The sequence below is a fragment of the Cyanistes caeruleus genome, chromosome 12 (genome assembly GCF_971803275.1).
Source record: "Cyanistes caeruleus chromosome 12, bCyaCae1.hap1.1, whole genome shotgun sequence".
In the NCBI taxonomy this organism is placed as follows: Eukaryota; Metazoa; Chordata; class Aves; order Passeriformes; family Paridae; genus Cyanistes; species Cyanistes caeruleus.
In genome coordinates, this window is record NC_141712.1 from 11,317,423 (window position 1) to 11,339,809 (window position 22,387).

The 22,387-nt window shown below is 38.2% G+C and overlaps 1 protein-coding gene across 50 annotated transcripts in view; it reads left to right on the top strand.

Annotated features, from left to right (window-relative positions):
* FTO (FTO alpha-ketoglutarate dependent dioxygenase) overlaps nt 1–22,387 on the top strand; it is a 223,412-nt gene that overhangs the window by 55,815 nt on the left and 145,210 nt on the right. For all 50 annotated transcript variants that reach the window (XR_015275399.1, XR_015275400.1, XR_015275392.1 and 47 more), the window contains 3 exons: nt 351–430; nt 750–893; nt 6,754–6,873. Coding sequence is in view for 31 of the 50 variants with exons in the window: in XM_086847628.1 (XP_086703754.1) it covers nt 351–430; nt 750–893; nt 6,754–6,873 (344 nt within the window). In the remaining 19 variants the exon portion in view is untranslated. The remainder of the gene's footprint in view (nt 1–350; nt 431–749; nt 894–6,753; nt 6,874–22,387) is intronic.

The following is a 22,387-nucleotide window of genomic DNA, read 5'->3' on the forward strand; positions in this document are numbered from 1 at the left end:
GGAAAGAGATTGTAACCTCCAAGTTGTCTGTTTAGTCTCCCCAGCATTCTAGACTCAGTAGTCTCCTCAAGCTTTGGAGGAATTAATTTGTTTTGTTGAACTTTCCCTATAAGAGGTGGGAAAATGCCACTTCTAACTGTATAGGAGAAAACCAGTGTAAGTAGAAATATTTTTGACTCCAGGATAGTGAGTAGTTATTGTGCTCTGCAAAACGTTGGAGCTATGTGACTGAATTCTCTAAGCGTTAAAGCAAGAAAAGTAGTGTACTTAATAATAATCATATTCAACCAGATTAACTTTTATTAAGTATAATTTTTTCCTGTACTTAAGGTTTTCTAATCTGTCCCTAGATGATCTCAATATGACACATCAGCACTGTGTTCTGGCTGGTTTATCACCTCGGTTCAGCTCAACTCACAGGGTGGCAGATGTAAGTATCAAAAACGTTTCACTGTTTGGTCCCTGGTAAAACCAATATCCTGGTGCCATATGTGCAGCACCATGGTGTCTTACCAGAATTGTGGTTCATGTTATGATTATGATCAAACTATTTTCATTAACACCTGCTGTTTATTTTTGATGGAGGTACACTCGGTTCTGTATTAGTAGTTGGCCTTAACTCCCAGGTAGGCTTATCAGATGTGAATTGAGAATGTGCTGCGCCACACCTCATGGATTGCTGATGAAATGTAGTTGAGAAATACAGATTTTCTGAAGTGGCTATTTGAGTTTTTATTGTATCTTTGTAGTCTTCAAGAGGAACACTGGAATACATACTTGGACAGTGTGAACTGGCACTCCAGAATTTACAGACAGATTCTGATTCAGCAGCTTGGTCTTTGAAATCACTGGAAGCTGCAGTGGTGAAGCAAGTAGAAGAAATACATAATGAGGTGAGATGATCTGCACTGACAGTACTTCAGCCAGGTCTGAGCAGTACAGTCTCCTCATGGAGTTAATGGCAATTAAGTGTGTTCAGCTGCTTATGAGGCATTTCTTTGTACGAGTTTGCAATGTGGCTTTTATGACTTTTTTACTTGGGTACAGGAATTTGGATTATTGTGGAATTAGATTATTTCCCTTCTTAAGATCCCTCTGCTGGTAAAGTAGGAGAGGTTTCACAAAATACTACACCAGAACTGACAGTGTGGTGGTCAAACAGACTACTCTAGCACTTCTTTAACAAAAAGGAAGAGGGAGAAGGGATTAGAGGATTAGAGGGAAAGGAGCAGGCAAATTTTTTCAGTTATTAATCCCTGGTTTTTGTTGAACCAGGTTTTTACATAACGCCATGGGTGGCACAATTGTGATTGTGGGCTCTAAAGTATGTTCTGAAGAAAATACAGTGGAAATAATTGTGAAGAACATAATTAAGCAGGTCGTTCAGTGCTACAAAAGATGTAAGTGTATAAATGCACTTTGACAGGATTCCACTGAATCCTGGCAGTGCTTTCTTGCCTGGAGCTGTGCTGTATTTCTACTAAGATAAATTAGAAGTACATAGGTCATTTGCCTTCAAATAAGGATTCATGTAAAATGTTTAAATTGCTGTCTGCTGAGCAATATAATATTGTATAGTGCTACCAAAACTTTGTAGAATGCATTTTTATCTGTATTGTGTTTACAGCTGGTAAAATGGAGCATAGTGTTGGTGAAAGATTTGCGCCCTTGACTTTTACCAAAACAGCTCCTAGGGCAATTTAAAGAAGTCTGATGCATGCAGGGGCTTACAAAACATTAATCAGGCTCAGTCCATAAAACTACACGCATATGTGGTTTGCACAGCAAGGGCCACAGGCACAGCTGGTGTAAATTTGCACGGGTCCTTTAACATCAAAGCCATGTGCTGTTTACATCAGGTGAGAGAGTAGCCCCTGGTGTTTGCAGTCACCTGAATAATTTTGCAATGTGACATACAGGGATGTTTCCTGTTACACATATGGGATATACTGTAACAGCAGCCCTTGTTTAACTTGTACATATTGTGCACTTAGTAGACACACTGATCTATATTTAATTCTTAATAAAGAAAAGAGACTACCCATCCACCTATTTTACTATTCTTTTAATTTTTTTTCTTAATTTTTTATCCCAAGGTCAAATCTTCACTTTCTATTTGAGTGCTACTTAACTTTCATTTATTGCTGCACAAGTAGACACAATTTCTGGAGGCTTATCTCCATGGTAAATGCCTATTTCTTTTTCAAACATCACTGAGCTGAAAACATAAAGACCTGTGAAGCTAATGCAGCTTTTCTTGCATATAAAAGCTTCCTACCTTCTTGTATGAGAAATCTTTGTCCTTTCAGGCACTAATACAGGTTTTAGGTTCAAACTTTATCAAGCAGGTGGAAGAGCAAGAGACTGTTTTGTTTCTTTAAAGAATCAAACTGCTTACTGATGAAAATGAGCCTTTCATTTCACTCTCTTAGTTTACTAGCAATTTTTAATGCAAAATCAAAATAATAACTAAAATACAATTCTCTATAGGATTGATGGAGAGCTGCCACCCAGTTTCCCAGTTTTGCCTGTGTATTTCTGATAAACAGCTTTCTGTGCTATTCATGAAGCTCCTTGCAATTCTTTTCCTCTTCCTCTCAACCAGAGATCATGAGCTTGTAATGATGCAGTATCTAGAGGTGATGATGTTGTATTTTATTTTTAAATATTGTCATAACTGAAGTTCTTCAGTTTTAACTTATAACTAGATGCAGCCATTCTTCTTGGTTCATCTTCCTGAAATGCTATGGGTTCATTCTTTTTACCCCCTTACTGCTACCTCCAAAGTGATCATCAGAGAACATTAACCAGAACAGAACCATCACAGTACCGAGCTAAAATATACTAGTTTAGCAGATTCGCAGTCTGTGCTGAAATGAACTGCTCTGCCAAATGAGGCCTGGATGAATTATCTGTATCTGCTCAAGGGAAAAAGCCTAAGAGCGGGTCTGAAAGAATGAGGAATGATTCTGTGCCTTCGCTTTTGTACTCCTGGGCAGGAAAATTGACTTGCTTTGCTGATAAAGTGTGTTTGAACTGAGGATCTGAAGCATAGGTGGATACTTAATTTTTTTCCAGTTTTGTGGTGGGCAGAGAAATCTCTAAAAGAGTATGTGGAGGGGGTGTTTTTACTAGATTTCCCAGAGTTCATTTGTCAGGACCCTGTCTTGGATGTCTTGACAGAGATATTCCTGTTTAAAAAGTAAGATGCTAACCTGAGGAGGATTTAAGCATCTTTATTGGACAGCCAGGTGGAAGTTTAATATTTCTTTAAACCTAGCTTTGTTGTCATGGTCTCCCTCACTAAAACAGCCTTCAAAGGAATATCTGAGTAATTGCAAGGTGTGTGCTGTGTGTTAGATGTGTGAGTCACTTCGCTAGCAGTGTGTACTTTGTAGTTGTAAGTAAAGATAACCTTAATTAAGGGTGTTCACAGGCAGTTTGTCTGTGTAGCTTATGGCCTTGCAGTCTGAACAAATCCTTCAGTGGCAGAGGTGTAGAATGGTGAACAGATGTAGTTACCTGGCAGCTCTGGAGTACAATAGCCTGTACAATCGCCTGTGCAAGTGCAATAGACTATACTCGCACACAGTCACAATCAGATTGTTGTTTGGTCAGGAATAATTTATCCCAAAAGAAATTATCTTGTACAATTCTCTGAATGGAAATGTCTTGCTCCTACTACTACTTTTCTCCTGCTTGGCTTTCCTAAACATACCCAGCTGCTGAGTACCTCCCAAACAGAGCTACAGGGCACCTGGCAAAAACCCCTAAATTCTTTTTAAAGAAACTAAATACTGCTGGACAGATCATGTAAATACTCATACATATAAAAATAAATTGGCAGAAAAGATCTTCACCAGCCAGTTCCTCACATTTCAAAACAAATTTTCTTGCTCTGACTATATGCAAAATCTGCTAATAGTTCATGTTGTGTGAGGTCCTTTCAAGGCTTCTGTATTTGCCACCACCAAACTAATATTCAGATGTTCTCAGTGTAGTAAAACACCAGAGGAAGTCATGGGATTGTGTTGAAACTATGGCAGGTTTCAACCTAAGTCCTGAAGTTTGAAAGGTAGGGGTTTGTTCACATCAGGGTGTTTGCTCAGCTCTGATAATCAGATCCTGATTACCATAATTTAAGCTAGAGACTGAATTAGGTGCCCTGTTGCTTGTGAGGTACAGTCACTTTTGCCTATAGCAAATGTTTTTATGGCAGCAGTAGATAAATTGAGCTTGGAGAACGCCTGGGGAGGTAGAAAGGCTGGGCTAGCTGAGTTGAAGGGATGTGGTGTTAGGCACTGAGGTCATGGATGGGAAAGGGAGAGTTGTAGGCAGCCAAAGGAAGGTTAATATGTTTTAGCACATTACAGTGAGCTGACAGCATGGTTGGTGGCTGGCTAGTATGGCAGAGAGAAAATATAGATCACCTTCATGTGTGGCATTTAGTAATCAGTACTTTTAAATAATTGGCTGAGGAGCATTTCCTTACAAAATGTCAAATGCTACTGTTGGCCTTTTGCTACCCAGTATTGACAGTAACCTAAAAATGGCCTTTAATCATTGCTTAAAAGACAACTTGAAAATATGTTGAAATTAAACATATGAGGCCTGATTCTGAACTTACTTGCACAGATGTAAGTCATAAGTGAAAATCAATTATAAGATGAAAATTTTTCCTCAGACACTCAGACTATATATTTTTATATGTAAATATGTTTAAGCTGTGTCCTCTTCAGTCATGTAAAATACTTTCTAATGATAACTAAAGTTAGTTCCTCATGTATGGGAGTCTCCAAATTAAAGCTGACAAAATTATAAGAAAGAGCTGCTAACTTGAGATTTTTGTCAGAGAAGATGAATGTTCTCTAACTTCCATTCCAATAAGGGTAATAATGAGCTTTTTGTCTCTCTTCAGTATTGAGTTTTGAGGTTTTTTACTGGCACAGCTTCTCCTGTGCATGGAAGGAGACAAGCCAGGAGGAGCGAGTTCCTGCTACAGAAAAAAGTTACTACAGAAGAGAAATCATGTCACCCTTGCTCCATCAAGATAATTTTTTCTCAGAATTAACAGTTATCTGTTCAGAGGTCATAGTTCAGAGCAGACACTTGTCAAGCAGCTTGGTGGCCACCTTGGAGGGTGAAACATTGTTTTTGTCCCCAAGACCAATTTATTAACCCAGGTTAGAGCTAAACAGAGATGCTGTGAAATGAATGCAGAGCAGTTTGATAGCTGTGTGAGACACCAATCCACATCATTAAACAGCCTCTTGTTGCAATTAGGTGCACACTGACCTCTGATAAGACCAGCTAATCCTGCAGAAAATGAATTAGCTTGTTGCAAAAGTTTGTCTTAGACCTAAAAAGCGACTCTTTTATGTCAAATTATATATATTTTGTATGGGATTTAAATCTTGGCCAATATGCCAGACTGCAATTAGAGTGAAATTACATAGATTATTGCAACAAATCAATATGATTAGGAAAAAATCAGATTGACTGAAATAGATCTATGATGAGTCATATTTTAACATTGATTTTAATAAAAATAATTTTTTTTCATTGATTAATGGCCCCATGATTAATGTCATGGAACCAGTTTGTCAGGCATCACATGGTAGAGGCCAAAAAACTGAAAAAGTAGGGAAGGAAAAAAAAGAGTTCTTAGAATTCTAATTGAATGATATGAATTGAATGATATGCTCAGCTATCCCAAAGCTACATATACTGATTTTTATTTTTTTTTACCAAATCATAACTGGGTCCTTCATGCCTCGTTAATATTATAGAGGAAGCAAAATTTCCTTCAGCTTTTTTTTTTTTTCTTTTTAGGAAGGATGTCATCAAACTTCTCTGCTAAAAAGTCACTGGCTAGCAGTCAGGATTTTTTAAACATTTTAAGATCTGTATCTGCCAACTAATGTTATATTTTACTAACAAATTTGGTTTAATATTCTTTTTATACTATTTTTTTTTTTGTAATCTTAAATGTATTGACCAAACATTTAGTTAATGTTAACTGGACCACATTCAGATGTCTGTACTGTTCAGTTTTCTCTTGCAGGAAAGAGAGTGTTAGATGACAGCTTTGGGCAGTTTGCTTTATTCTTTCACCTTGGTAGGTTGTCTTTGTTTGCATCTTCAGAGTTGAGCAGGGCTAAACAAATCTTCTTTGTGGTACAAATAATGATTAAAGCAGCTTTGAACTCAGTGTGAAACATAACTTCCACAACAAAGTTAGATACAGAGTTCTAAAGACGAGAACTATGGACTAATCTTAAAGAAAAGCACATCTCTGGTACCTGGGCTGTCTGGTGAAGGATGAGAGGCCATGATTCCTTGTGTGCCACCCTCTCATCCCATAGCAACTGGGCTACATTACTACTGCAAACTTTTTTCAATCTTCTATGACTGAAACAATTTGAAATCCACAGTGTTAATCACAATAAGCCAGAGTTGGCACATATTTGACTGGAATTTTTAATGTTTGTTGTACATGTACGCCATGTAAAAAACGGGTGGAAAAGAGAGTTTTGCACCTCTCTGTGTTTGAATAGAGTAGCTCAGGTCACAGATGGATGTGGAATATAAATAAACAGCTGGGTGTAAGGGTGTGTTTTGAAATGACCTGCTTTAGTAACTGTCTCCTTTTCTGTGGGACTGTTCAGGTGTAGCTGGATTCTTGCATTACCCCATTCCTGCCCCAGATAAGGACTGCGGATATTTATGGTGCCATATGCTTTTATCTTGCAGGTTGAGTTTGAGTGGCTTAGGCAGTTTTGGTTCCAAGGCAAGAGGTATTTGAAGTGCACTGATTGGTGGCTTAAGCCTATGGCTAAACTGGAAGAATTTTGGAGAAAACTGGAGATTATGGTAAGTACTAGTTTTAAAGTCTAAAGCCTCTAGGGCTTAATTCTGAGAGCAGTCACAATTATGTTTTTAATTGTACTGTAGTAATGGGTTTTAGACTTTATTCAGAACATATGAGAAGCAGAATCAATGTCAGCCTTTCACTGTCTCCTCTTACTTTTATCCCCCAGTAGCCAGAAAAAATGTGAGGACAATCAGATCCAAAACCCCAGGATTTTAGTTAGTTCTTGACTTTGCTTGTTTTTAAAGTTTGAAAGCCTCATAAAAGCCTCATATGAGCCTTTTCAAGCCTCACAAGATGACAGCCATATATTACACCACACAAATGCTATGTGTTGTCAGCTTTTTTGTACAACACCCAGACAGACAGCTCTGCTAATGACGGCAGTGGTGCACGTGTCTGAGGAAAGCTGAGAACAAAATTGGTGATCTGGAAGTAACAACTGTCTGTGGTTCACCTGCACACTTAAACCATAGCCAGAACCTGCAAGAGGGGATTATATCAAGAGTAAATGTAATAATGATTTCTGGACACTTTAAAGTACATTGTGCATTCCTTGAAAAGGGATCCAGTGCCAAACACTGTTATCCTGTTACTGCTGCTGCTGTCTACATAGAGCCTCAGGTGAGAGCCTGTGCTGTCAAAGTTTGAGAGCAGTTGCTAGGGTGACTGTTTCTGGATTTGCACTCTGAAGGGGCTGTGCTGGCAAACCCGTTGTTCTCCTCTCCATCCGTCTGCATCAGAAGCTGCTTCTTGGTCATTCCTGCTGGCCACAGCATAAATGAGCCTCAGTTTGCCTGTACTGGCTTGGAAGAGTTGGTACTGTGGCTGAGGGTTCTGAGTATGGTTTGTACCAGGGGTGTGTTTGAGGCTCTGGAGATGTGGTGCAACGAGAACGTGCTCTTGAGTCTCACAGGAAATATTGGGACTCAGCTGCTCAAATGATTTGTGAGCTTCCCCAGCAGTGGCTGATTTCAGACTTGGAAAACACGCCTGGAAAAGTGGGCATTTCAATTGTGGAATTAGTTGCCACAGGAAATCAGTGAATATGGAATTTTCCTACGAAAGGAGAGAAAATATAACTTACTTATGTGTTTGGGGTTTTTCCCCCTCATTTTTGTGTTCTTGTGTGCTCACATTCTTGAATGACCCTTATAATTTAAAAAAAAATCTTTTGGTTTGTTTTTCTTTCAAATGACAACTTACTCTCTTGTAACACAGGCTTAGATGAGGTAGAGACAAGAATGTTTGATATTTCATATCCATTGTGTGTTGAAAACATGGAAAAACAGCAAACTCTGGAACTCTCAAGGGTTAGGTTTTCTGCAATCGGTGTGACACTGCCATGTGTCTCTAATTAGAAACATGGTGGCGTCAGTGTATCTCCTTTCAACAGGCCTGGGGATGATATTTATCAGCAAACCCAAGCTTGGGCCAAGACAGAAGCTGCTTCTAATTTATATTTTAAGAATCGCTTTAATGTTTTATGACTTATAACATATTAATCACAATTAATTTCAGCTATTGGAGGAGACAGAAGAGAATGTTAATTGAGAATGCCTGTTTTGCTGAGTCTCTAGGTAAATTTGATGCTCGCTGTGTTCAGGCCTGGCTCTGGTTTTGGGGACAGACCCCGCGTTTTGCGCTGTGGCGCTCGCAGGGGCCGCTGGGGGGCAATGTTGAGCTGCGGCTGCAATGTGGCCCGACTGATGTGGCCCTGGAAATGCGGCTTTGCCATCGGGATTCATCCCTGGAAATGCAGCGTTACCGTAGGGATTCATCCCTGGAAATGCAGCGTTACCATCGGGATTCATCCCTGGAAATGCAGCGTTACCATTGGGAGACATCCCTGGTAATGCAGCGTTACCATCGGGAGACATCCCTGGGAACGTGGCGTTACCATCGGGAGACATCCCTGGGAACGTGGCGTTACCATCGGGATTCATCCCTGGAAATGCAGCGTTACCGTAGGGATTCATCCCTGGAAACGTGGCATTACCATCAGGCACCATCCCTGGAAACACAGCATTACCATCGGGATTCATCCCTGGGAATCCGGTGTTACCATCGGGATTCATCCCTGGAAACCCAACGTTACTGTTGGGAGCCATCCCTGGCCAGGGGAATCATCCTGCCGTCCTTCCCAGCTAGCCCTGGTCTTTGAGATTTTAAAGCACAGGAAATCTATTGTGGGTTAATAAATCCAGCAGCATTTAACATAAAAAGTTTGGTGTTTTGGTCATGCTTAGCTTCCACAGCTAAGTTAAATTAAAAGGATGTTTTTGAAGGTACCCAATAGTTTGCAGTCAGTGGTTTTTTTTTCCCTCCAAATTTATAATTTTAGCTGGGTGATTCTTTTTTTTAAAAAAAGAAAGTAATGTAAAATGCTAAAAGTAAAAATGTCTTAGAATTGTTAGTCTTGTTTTGGAAGATCTTAAAAGAAAATACTTAGGCAAAATTCTGTGTGTGAGCTGAACAACTGTTGATGTAGTGTTTTTGTACATGTGTCTAGAGTCATACAAAAGTCAGTCTCGGGGACCTTCTGTGTCTTTTTTTTAGGTTTTCCCCTTGTTTAATAAAGCAGCTATAAAGAAGAAAAGAAAGTTTCAAAAATGATCTTTGATTCTGCTAATTGTAGTTACTCTTCTGTCACGGCAGAGTATCATATTGCAGCAAGTTTAGCCCAGTGTCTTCAAACCTGTGGGCTTTATTTAATATTTTTGTACTTTATAGCAAGCACACAATTTTATCATAATGTTTATTCCTGGCATTTCTTTCCCTGAGGATAGTTTTACTTAGAGCTCACTCTTGTGATGTAAATGTTAAACCTTTCATTTGAATGACATTCTGATAAAACATCACATTTCCCACAATATTACCTCATGAATTCATGAGCCATTAAATCCGAAGCAGTTTAACCAATCTTCCTTTTTTTCTCCCCCTCCCTTGAAAATATGAAGGCTATTCATATGTTGGAGGGTTTTTTTTTAAAAGTCATCCAAGATTAACACGTTATCGCCTGCAACATCAGGATAAATGCTTGCAGAATTCAAAGGGAGAGTTACCATTTGAAAAAAGACCATACAGGCTTTGCTTTCTGGGTAAAGAGAAGTCTGAAAAGCTGAAATCTCATGTGATGTGAGCAAGTCTTGCTGTAGCTGTTCCGAGATTCAGCGCAGAGACAATTTGTCTCTCAGGGTCTGATATCATGCAAACCTTGCAATCTGACATTTATTTTAGCTATGAAAATCTGTAACCACCACACCAAATCTGTAAGAACTGCAGAAGTCCAACAGTCTTCTTTTGGTTATTTTGTTTTAGATCGATTCACATGAGAAAAGTAAAATGTAAATCAATAAAATTATTTTTGTTTGTGGAGTGAAAAGTAAACATATATGGCTACACTTACATGTTGAATTTTAGAAGGCTTTTAAAAACATATCTAGTGTTCCTTAAAAAAAAACCAAAAAAGCACCTTTACAGTGCTATATGGTGTGAATTGTATTTCCTGCTTTGACAGTCCATTTAGCAATGTAGCAATGTATTTATATGGCAGTTGGCCTTAATAACCTTTATTGACTTTAGTGGGAAAGAGCCAAGACTGGCATTATTAAAATGTATCAATTTCATTGCAGTATAAAATCACAACATATATAATTATGTTAGGTAGGCTAGGCTCCATTTAATCCCACCTATTTATGCAGGAATTTGGCAAGACGAGAGAGAGCGTGGAACTGAAATGTAGAGAAAAGTGTGAGTGACTTGGAGTTACATTTAACAGCACAACTGTTTGCCTGCAGTGAAGGCACTACTTAAAGGAATGAAACATAGATCTTGAGGAAGTAATTTCTTAATGGGATAACTGAAACACAAGTAGTTGTTACACCATTTGTTTCATTTTTTTGGCGTCTTAAAAGAGAGCTGATGATAATGAAATGCAGCACACCTTTTAATTTGTAGTAGTGCAGGAGCACAAGCGTGCACACTCGGTTAAGTGGAAGGATCAAAGTGGCATTTCATGCAGACTGGTATCTTCCTGGACAACTTTTGTCTTGATTTGTAAAACTTTTTTAAAACTATCTTTAGTCTTGTTGTTACTGTTATTCTCAATAACAGGCTTTTTATCAGTTTACTCAACTGAATTGAAATCAGAGAGCAAGCCTATTTTATTGTAAAATTATTTTTCTTTCCTTTTTGAGGTCTGTTTCATTATTTGCTCCTATTGCTATATATGAAGTATGTCATAGTTTCAGCTATAAGCCACTATTGTCAGGGGCTTACAGCCTGACAGTTAGAATTGAGTCTACGCTGAAACTTGAGCTACAAAATCTCAGCCCAGAGCCATTTTTTTTCCCCAAATTAAAGCAGGGGTTTAAATATGTATTTAAATCAAGAGCATTTCAGTTCCTGGATAATCATGAAAAGCTCTAAGAAAAAAACATGCTTTTGCAAGGAATTTTCCTAGCTTTTGTAGACTTTGGCGCTATAAACAACTAACCAATTATTTTTTAAAAAAATAGATAATGGGATCACAAACAGCCTGGTTGGTTGGTTAGCTTCTTTCAGAAATTGCATAGCAACTTAACTGACACTTGAATTGGTTTGACCTTGTCAGCCAAAATTCCAGGAACTCTGAGGTATTATTGTAATTTCTCTTCTGGTTTTCCCGTTGTGCTCAGATATTGCAGTGTCACACTTTATTGGAGGGCCATGTGGCGATGGGTGATGGGATTTGCCTAATGTGCTGTGAAATGTAGGTACAACAAGGCAGCTCAAAGACCCAGATTTTACCCATATTTATTGTCTTTTGGGGCTCTCCTTATCTGTTTAGGCCAGAGCCTTTAAATGTATTTTTGGTAAATTATATTTTACATACACTGGAAGTCAGATGATTCTGGAAATGTATCTTTTATCTTAAACAACAACAACAAAACCTGATCCTGGAGACTCACACTTTTATTTTTTTTTTTTTTTTTTTCCTCCTGGCAATAATTTCTTTGACCCCAATATTTTTAGCTGTCAGAAATGGGAGAAAGGATTTAGCATTGTCTGTAGTAGAATCATAATGAAACTGCAAAAAGAAAAAAAAAAAAGTAAAGTTGTATTGCACATCTTTGAGGAAAAAAAATATTTACAATTCTGAGGGAATTCAGACTTAAGCTTCCAAAACAACATGTGTGCTGAAAGCACAAAAGACTGTGTTTATGATTCTCTTTGAAGTGTTTCTGCAACAGGATAAGGAAAATTTTAGAAACTGTCTGATAGTGTTCAGGGTAAATACTTAAACCCCTTTAGAGAATTTCACACACAGATACTGTGCAGCAGAAAAAAGGATACTTATGTTTCCTAAAGCTGCTACAGCCTACAGCTTTGTACTTAAAGACAGAGGTGTTGAATAGAATTCTTCTGAGGATACATCCAGTGACAATATCTACGGGAACATCAGAGCAAACCAGTGGATAGCACTTTCTGTTTTTAACCCTTACGTGAGCTGGCTGAGATCTGAGCTGTGTTGATATGAACCCCTATAACATTTCTGTTACAAACTGGAATTGTTCCAAGGGCAGCCTTCCCACTCCGACAGCATTCTGGGAAAATCCCACTGGCAGCCTTAGGGTTGTAATGTGCGCTGGCTCAAGGCAGGAGAAGTTTAGGGCTGTTTGTGTCCTGTGGGACAGTGAGGTGCATCTCTGATGGTCCAGGTGGGAGAACCACGGGTGGGCTGTGGAGCTGTGCCCGTGGTGGGGTCCTGCCTCTGCCTTCCCTCAGATGGGTGTGCACCTGAGCTACAGGTTTGACATCTGTAGGTGTTCTTGTGCACACAACTGGACCTTGGGGAGCTGCAGATTTGGGTTACTAGAGTTCTGTTGTCTTGTGCTTTCTTCTTACAGTAACAGGGCTTCTTTCTGTGATCCTCACTATTTTTACACTCTTGGATGTATGCAATTGTGTGTTCTAAATACCTGCACTTGCACGTAAAATGCAATGAGTTCTGTGCTGGTGTTTAAGGCATAAATGCATGTACCACAATCAGCAGAAATCAAATTTGTTCTCCCAAAACCTTGGATGGATATACACTAGAATAACAAAAGAGCTTTTTATCAAGTGTGTTTATTGAGGCTCATTATTTGCTGTGGAAATAGTGATGTTGTAGCATTGAGCTGTTGTTTTATAAGCCTCACTATTCTTTGCAAAGTCTTTCACAAGGGTGCGGAGCAACAGGATGAGGGGGAGCAGTTTTAAATGGATGGAGGACAGGTTTAGTTTGGATATTAGGAAGAAATTGTTGACTGTGAGTCTGTCAAGGCCCCAGCACAGGTTGCCCAGAGAAGCTGTGGCTGTTCCATCCCTGGAAGTGTTCAGGGCCAAATTGGATAGGGCTTGGAACAACCAGGGATTGTGGAAGGCGTCCCTGCCCATGGCAGGGGGGGTTGGAACTATATTGTCTTTAAGGTACCTTCCAACCCAGAAGATTCTGTCATATGCTTTAATGTTCTCAGAAATCTATTTCCTTGTAGAAAAACTTACTAGAAGACCATATTTGAAGACTGGGAATAGTATTTCTTTAAAAGAAAGTAATCAGTATCTTTAGAATTTATGTTATATGCTATATAGACATTGATCAGTTATTACCAATATGTAAAATAATTTTTAGATCTTACTCAATCCTAGAAGTGATCAGATAGAGAGCTTATGGATTTGTATCTTATGTATATATGTTTATGGACATGCCACACAGAAAAGAAGGATTTGGTTTAGTGTTAAAACTGTGAATTACAGTGGTTTGGCAGGAATAATTTGTACTGTGATTGTTATAAACTAGGGTAAGTTGTGATTTTGAATGAAAATGAAAGCAAATGACAGTATGACTAAAATGTCACCATCTACATTGCTGTATTTTTTTTAATACAGCTAGTGTTGCTAAATGTGGTTTTATTGCTATTGTATTTTAGTGGCTCTGTAACCACTATGAAATAGAACACAGCTGCTTTACTTTCCAAGTGGCTTTGGTAGGCGAAGGAGGTGACATCTTTTGGAAAGCTGCTGTTGCTGCATTGATACCCTTTCTTTCCTATCTGATCCTTCTAATTCCTAACAAGATCATGGGTGAATAGCATTTTTGTAATGTGTTCTTTAGCAGTTACTTCATCTTTGGCCAAAATTGCAGCTTTCATTTTATATATAAAGAAATATAACTTGGCTTCAGAAGTTGCTATGGAGAGCATTATGTCCTGATGAATTAGGTGCTAATTCTTTTACTGACCCTCTGTTTAACTCCTGCAAGTAACTTAGGTGTGGTTTTCAAAATCAGTCTGGCAATCAAAACATTGAGGTCTTACTTTGGTTTTAGATTGCAGACAATTTCTGATCTTAAAATTCCTCAATTAAATGAGGCTATGATTTTTTCTTTATCTGACAATTACTTATTGGCTATGTACTAGGGAGAGAACATCCTGCATTTTAAGGAAACCAAGAAATTTTTACCACCCCATAAGATGGAGCCACATAGAAGCTTTTTTTTTTTTTTTTTGTCAGATGGTCAAATTTTGTCTGTTTCAGAAAGAGCTGACTGTGTTTTGGCTGACCCTGATTGTCTCCTGTCAGTTCCCAGGTCTCCATGTCTTGTTCTCAGGAGCTTTTGCATGGATCTTTTTTTTGCACTTTCTGTTTGTCACTACACATGCTTCTGCTTAATGATCCTGAAGCTGTAGATATAATAATGTTTATAATGTTTACAATTCTGCAGTAGGAAGATAATTACTGGCTTTTCTCAAATGTTACAAGTGAACACCAGATTTTGGCAGTTTTCCTTGGACTGCTAGTCAATCTGAACTCTATATAATTTTCACAACAGAGGCACCAATATAAAGTTTAAATGTAGCAAATCTTTTAAATGATTCCAGTAAAATAATGTCATTGTTTATCACAGTCAGACTAGTATTGGTAGGACTCATTTTGAATTTCTGTAATAGAGCAGAACAATTAAGGGGATGGTGAGAACAGGCTGGATTGTTGCTGCGGGACAGGGATGGCAGCAGTGGAGCTGTGCTCGAGATGAATCCAGCTCTGTGCTTAGCATGCAGTGATCCACAAAGTGCACTGTTAATAGCTGGGTATAGTGCATCAGTTCATGGTGTCTAGCTGCCTAGGGATCAATATCATTGTGTAATAAACTGAAGTGATTATTTTTATGTGTCTGTGTATATATGTATGCATATATACACTGCTAATAATTACATTTTAGCTCGATCTTCAAGCTGTGTGCTACATGCTAATGGATTAGAGCTTCACCAGCTAGCTAGAAGGTCAATTGTTTTGTGATGTTGTGGTGGGACTCTGCTTGGATAACTGAATTATAAGACTTTTTTACATGGCAGAGTAAGTTAACTCATTGTGATCCTTTTGGTATCCTTCTGTCCAATATCATGCTTCCATTTCATAAAACAGAAGGTTTTGTGCTGAAATCATTTGCACTAGTGGAACCACAGAATTCACTTTTTTTACTCAAAAATAATGATTGGTTATATTGCTGATGTACGATAGAAATTATTTTAAGATTAGTTTGTACAAACCAGTTTACGCTGATGCTGTGTAGTACCACACAGAGATTGTACTTTTCAGGCTTCTGTGAGGTGATAGAAAATCTGAAAATCAGCAGAGCCTTACATTTCTTCATGTGTTCTCTTATGAGCTAGAGGAAAGAGCACTACGGTGTTGCATGTCAAATGATAATACATCTATCCCCAGGAAGCAGGGCTGAGGCAAGATGAAATTAGTTCTGTATTGCATTTATGTAGGTGGCTCAAAGCAAAGACCAATACAAGTCCTGACTAGGTCCTAGTACAAAATGTCATGATGCTTTTTGAAAGGATTAAAAATAAACAGATTTTTAAAGATTATTAATATTTTTCACTTTCAAAAGTCTTCTCCTGTAGGTGTTATCTTCATTAATGCAACCTTACAGGGACTGGCATTGTCCCTCAGAGGAAAGACGGCAGAGAAAGGAGAGGTTGCCATGCTGGTACACTTGTACAGTCAAGGCTCCTCAAAACATTTTCCATTACTGATCTTTTGTTGGTTTTCATGTAGGATGTACTTGATACACATATTTATAAAATATTTATACATTCATGGGTCAGTTCCACTGGTGGTTCTTATGCTAAAGGAATTGTGGATTTTCAGTAATTAGGAATCTACTGGGGAGAAGAAAAAATGGGTAAGACAACAGATGACTCAGTCCTGAATTTGTGGAGATGTTGAACAAAACAAAAAAAGTCTCACTAGTTTCTTTAAGAAATCCTACTGTTAAAAAACTTGGTTATGAGGCTATTTTCTCAAGTTTTGTCTTTGCTTTTCATCTTCTACATTTTCTTCTTAAATGTAAAATACTGTAATTGAATCACAGCATTAGCTGGCTTTTCCCAACAAAACAGCAGATTTAGGCTCTTTGCTGCTAGTTTCAAAAGTAATATGTAAGGAGAGAGAGCACAAAGACAAAAATTGAGCACATAGATGTATAATCCCAAAGGAATAAACTGACTTCTACTAGACAAGCTGAAAGCTGATTAAAATATTTTTCATCCTTTGGGTATGCAACAGCTTTTGATGATGGAGAGTGTATTAATATTCAGCTTAGCTGCTTGTCGACGCTGCAGACAGGTCCCAGGGAAGACTCTGATACTGACCAGGTTTTCTGACTCTGCCAGAAATCTTTATAAGACACAGAGCAGCAGCCTTGTACCAGGAAAAGCTAAGATAAGAGTAGTGCTATGTCTTTATTTTAGATATTACTTTTATAGATTTTAAAAGGATTGAAAATTTTAAAGAATTATTTTAATGATATAAATGTCTTTAAATACAACAAAGGAGAAAGATTATTCTTAATTATTTTAATAATCTAGTAATTAGATTATTTAGTAATTTATTCAATTTTCAGTTTGTCTGAGTTGTTTGTGAACTTACAAAGATCTCAGTAATAATATCAGTGATCAGGATTTTTGGAGAGTGTGTTCCTACTTAAATTATTTTATAACAGATCTGAGGTGGTGGGGTACCGTTCTCTTAACTTTGTCTCTTGCCTTGTAATGTAATACCTATCTCCCAGACAAGAATGAGATGTAAACAGCTGCTTTATCAGCTGATACTTCCTCTGTTCTTTTGTTTGCATGCTGACATATAGGGTGTTTGCTTTTTCCCCTTCCACAGTGACTAAATATGTACAGTATCTCTGGAAAACATGTCATACGCTGTGCGAGGTGCCTTTAGGATGGCTCCAGGGCTAAATACTTCCTGTAGTAGGTGAAAGAGCATGGCTTAATCAGCTTAGTTAACTTAATTAAGCTGTGCTTTTTTCTTGTGGTACAGCTTTAAAGTGTATCTCATTTAGAAACTGTATTTCATAGTTGTGGAATGACACAAGGTTGGAGAAATTCTGTGGGATTTTTGTAGTAGGCTTGAGCTTGATAAAGATAAGATTTGCTAGTTATTCTGCAGTGGGAGGAAGTGAACTAAAGGAGTATGTCCTTTTTATTGAAGATTTAAAGGGGAAATTCTAATGCAGTTTACATTGCAAAGGCTTCTCAAACTGAGACAGTCTACTCTTCTTTTTATCCCCATCTAAGTTTAAGATTTTTATATGTGGCAAGAGCTGTCCATTTTCATCTCAACCTTGGCTTGCCTGCTTGTAGATGTGTCACCAGATTCTACATGACTCTACATTATTTTATGGCTCTTTGGAAGAAGTAAACTAAGGCAGTGTGATTGTGAGAATGTGCATCTTTTCCCCACTGATCTTTGAGTCTCAACAGCAAATACTATCACAAATTAAAGTAATTTGAACTCAGTTGTTCTTTCTTGAGATTAGTTTTTCTTTATATTCTTCATGAGGTACTCCATGTTGAGGAAAAGGTTTGATTTTACTCTTGGACAAATGCTGGGATCCTGGTCCTAGTGGAACACTCCTGTGTGGATAGAGGAGATTGATTAGCAAGGCAGAGTTGGAAAGTGTAAGTGCAGAGTGAGTTCTTCTTACCTTCTCATTTGCTTCATCTGGCTTGTTAATGTTAGTTATTTACCTTACAGGTTTCTGAAGGAGTAAGGGGTGGGGGAAGGAGCAGTCAGGGCAGCAGCAGCAGCTGGCCAAGGGGAGAGGGGCAGCAGGTGCCAGGAGGCAGTGGAAGCACAGGGAGAGGTTTGGGAGCCCTTCTGTTGGTGGCAGAGTGGTGGGACTGAAGGCAAGGTGAGTGAGGACTCCTGGGACAGCAGCTCTGGAATCAGCACAGAAGTGCTTGAAAACTTGAAACTGTGTGTGTGGGTGGAATGGACCTTTGGGTACAGTGGGAATAGAAAACAAGCTTGGCAGGAAAAGTTTCGGAGGTTGAGAAATAGTAGGAAAGGATGGCAAAGGCTCTCAGGCAAAAAGGAGTGGTGTGGTTTGAGAGAAAATAGGATGGAGAGGCTTTATAAGTGGGAAGTGGTTATGGAGAAGATGGCAGAAGATAAGGGTATAGCTGTGTGTCTCCTTCAAAGCCAAATATCGTGGGTAGTGACTTCTTTGATTTCTTTTTTTCCCATCCCTTTAAAAACTTAGTCTTTTGATAGAATTCTCATAATTGGTACCTCTGTGCTGTAATAACAGTACATTTAAGATGCTGCTGGCTTATATTACAGAATCAAATAAGGGAGAAATAATCTTTGTTTAAGCAAAAAATAATTATATTGAATGCAGAAAACTATTTAAAGAATGTTGGAAAATATATGCTTTTGATTCCACAAACATAAAATTATTCAGAAAAGAACGGGATTATATACACATAGATTTTTTAAAATTTAAAAATTGCATATAATGGTTAAGTCTTGTGAGTTTTTTTGTGTGTTTATATAGCACAGGGATGCATATATATATATATATATATATATATATGTATACAGCCATGTGCACACATGGAGGGGAAAATAGATTTGCCTATTTAAGTAGTGAGCTACTCTCCATAATGCTTGAAGTTGTAGAATCTGTCTGAACTGATGCAATGTGTTAAGTTTCTCATATTAGTACTTCTTATCCCACTGCTTGGGCATAGTTCTATTACAGACTTCAGTGTTTCTTGATTATATGGGGTGTTATAATTTCCTGATGACTGGTTATATTATTTATAATACAGAGGGTGTTAATCCTTTGGTGATTAACACTCTATTTGAATTACCAGAGGTCAAAGGTACATTCTTTTATTTGGAGTTTGGGTTTTTTCAGTGTTTCTTTTCCTTTGATTTGTTTTTTCTAAAGGTTGTTTCATTCTCTGTTTTACGTGAAAATCATTTTGAAACAACTTAGGGTGAGGAGAGGAGCATGCTTCTTCCTTAGGAGCCCAAGTCTATTGGAACAGTAGACACTAGAATGCAAGTTCTCTTTGCACTGAACATCTCCAGAAATCCTCCATTTAAAAATAATGAAACTCTTGTAACCAAAAAAATCATAGTAGAAAGCACATGGAAGAAGATATTCCCTACTTAAGCCTGTGGAAAAGTAGATACTTAGCTGTGTCTCATTACTTTTTTGGAAATATTTATTAAAGATAAAATATGTGTGTGTGTGTATATATATATATATATATTTGTGTGTGTATACATATAAACACACACTTTATAAGGTATAAATATACTTGGCTGTCATTTCAGGTGATGTGGAAATATTGCAGAGATTCTTGTCCAGCTGCCAGCTGTATCCCAGTCACTGTGGTTTCAGAACTGAGGAGCTGTAGTGAAAGCTTTCAGGTGTTTCAAAGGCTGTGGCTGTGCAGAAGTTACCCTTGCCCTAATATTTCATTCCTTTCTCAAAATACTGTAGGGTTTTTTGTGTTTTTCTCAGCTGTGTTCTTTAAAGTGCTGTAGCTGACTGAGCAGGAAGCACCAAAGGATTTTGCTGTTTTGTTTTTCACACGTTTCTGGGGTTGTGTAACCATTTCTGCAGCTCCAGGAGAACTCAGCTATGTGTCCAGGTTTGCTCTGTCTGCCTGCAAAGCCTTTACAGTGGCCTACAGCAATCGGCAGAGTGCACGGAAATGCTGTGACACTGGCTTTGCTCCCTTCTCTAAAGGTGACCATAGCACGTTCCTTGACTGCAATCGGAGGTACATGTTCCACCTGGAGATTACTTCATGCTGTGGTCATTCCACCTACTCCAAATCTGGAAGAGTGTGGGCATGATGGAAGACCTGCAAGAGTTCCCTCACTGGTGTTTTTCTACTCTAGAACCTCTCTGGTAGTACCTGAAACTGCAGCAAGCCAGTTAGAGGTGAATGATGTTGAGGCAGCCTAGCCCTCTGCAGAGTTGCATGTAAACAAAGGAGATGGTCAAAGAGCAAAGGAAACACTAAATAAAGTTAGGAAGCCAAAACCAGAAGGAGAGTCATTTGTCTGGTGAGGGCAGTGTTTGGAGCTTGTAGATTGTTCTCAGCTCAAATGATGCCAACCTTGGAAGCTGTAACAGGGTATGGTAAGCCCCTCTCTGCATTTTCCAATAGAGGCATAACTGCTCCTCACCTGCTGCTTTAAGAAAATTCAGCCTCTGATTAGATGAATAAATGTTAGTAGTGTCTCTTTTGCAGAGCTGGGACATGAGTTCACTGGTGTATAAAAGCTCTGTTAGCAGAATGGGCTTAATGCCTGAACTGCTGCATGAAGTCCTTCAGTCTGCCAGAAAATTGAAGCATATTGTAGTAATAGTTAAACATTTAATCTGTGTACCAAATCTGTGGGTTTTTTAATGTTGCTCTACAGCAGATAGGTTGATGGTTAAGTAAGTGGAAGCACAGAGGCCAGTTGCTCCTGTCTGGCCACTCATTTGATGATTGTGTTCCACTGTCTCTGTGTGCTGGGTTTCTCTCTGCTTTGCTGTCTGGTGTTTTGCTCTGAGCTCAGTGAGGTGCTAAGATTAGTGCTGGTTTGCTTTTGTCATAATCTTTCATGTTTGCTGTGACGGATAGGTGAAAAAGTAGTATTTGTTCTGCTCCAGCATGCAAGGAATCCAGCTCAGACACTGAGGGCAATTAGTCCCTATGTTGTGGGATAAAAAGCAGACATGCTAAAATTGTAGGGGTACTTTTTTCCTGTACATGCTCCAGGGGAATGCTGCACACTGCACTGTGGCTTCCTCCATGATTTCTCTGCTTACGATTGCTTAAGTGCTGACTGCCGTTCAGCTGCTGGCTGTGGTTAGTGCAGATACTAAATACTACACTGCCTTCGTTCTGGGTGCCTTTAATGCTTCACTTCCATTTTAATAGTTTCATTTACGCTTAGAAATGGGGATTTTTCTACTTCTGGGAGTAGTCTGGCACCACAAAATGTCTTGAAAGCATTGAAATGCTTCAAAATTAGTTGAAAGTAGTTTGGTAGGAGACAGAATTAAAAGGTCAAAGTGATTTTGTGAGCAGAGCAAGAAACTGGAGGAAATAAGTTGCAGAAAAGAGGGAGTAACAATAACCAAGTGAGAGAAATAGGAATAAATATAATGGAAGTATAAAGAGTCTTGGAAGTGCAAAGGATTCTAGGGTTAAAAGAACTGAAGGTATTAATATGATGATCTGAATTTTCATCTCTTAAACTTGGCTGCAGCATCTAATAGGGTCTTGTTCTGAGGATAATAAATACGTAAACTACTAATATAAATGATGCAATTAGAAATGTGAGTTCTGTGTGAATGTATAATTTCACTTTATATGTCAAAATAGTTTTTTGTCTGCTGACATAGTTCTAAATCAGCTTTCTTGAAGGAGTGGTTACATTGTGGCCTCACAGCAGCAGAACATTAAGCTTGAAAGTCTGCAGATAGAATATTTGTGTGACAATAGTGTGTATGTGTGAAATTTTAAGTGATGAACTGCCTGATTAAAACCAGAATATGTTTTTACTGAAAATTGTTATTGGTTTTGTGTAAATCCATTTTTAATATTAAAAAATATAAAGAAGCATGGGGAAGGGAAGTAAATTAGTGGGTAGCAAGAAAGACTGAAAGAACATACAACTAAAGTTGAGAATAATAACCAGCTTACTAAATAAGGTTTCCTTCATGAAAGATGGGGAAAGTTGTTTGCTGATTTAGCTTGTATAGCTAGAACAATGTACTTAGCTGTTTTCATATTGAAGATTATGTTCTGTTCAAATATATAGTATATTAGAATTTTGCTAGTTCTGTTTCAAAGTCTGATGCAATATTTTGGACTCCTTCTTACATTTATCACAAACAACCATTTATTTTCTTGGGCTGAACCGTAAATACTTGTAGAAGTGCTGTAATCTTTTTTTAAAAACAATGATTTGAAAATTTGCATAATGGGCTTAAGTAATAACATGACTTACAACTAAGGCTCTGAATCTGTTGCCTATGATACTCCTTTTTGGTGACCTGTTCCATAATCAGAATTTACATAATTTAATTCATTACTAGACATTCAAATTAAAGACATTAATATATGTTATGTTTCATTACTAGACATTAAAATATGCTTAGAGATTTAC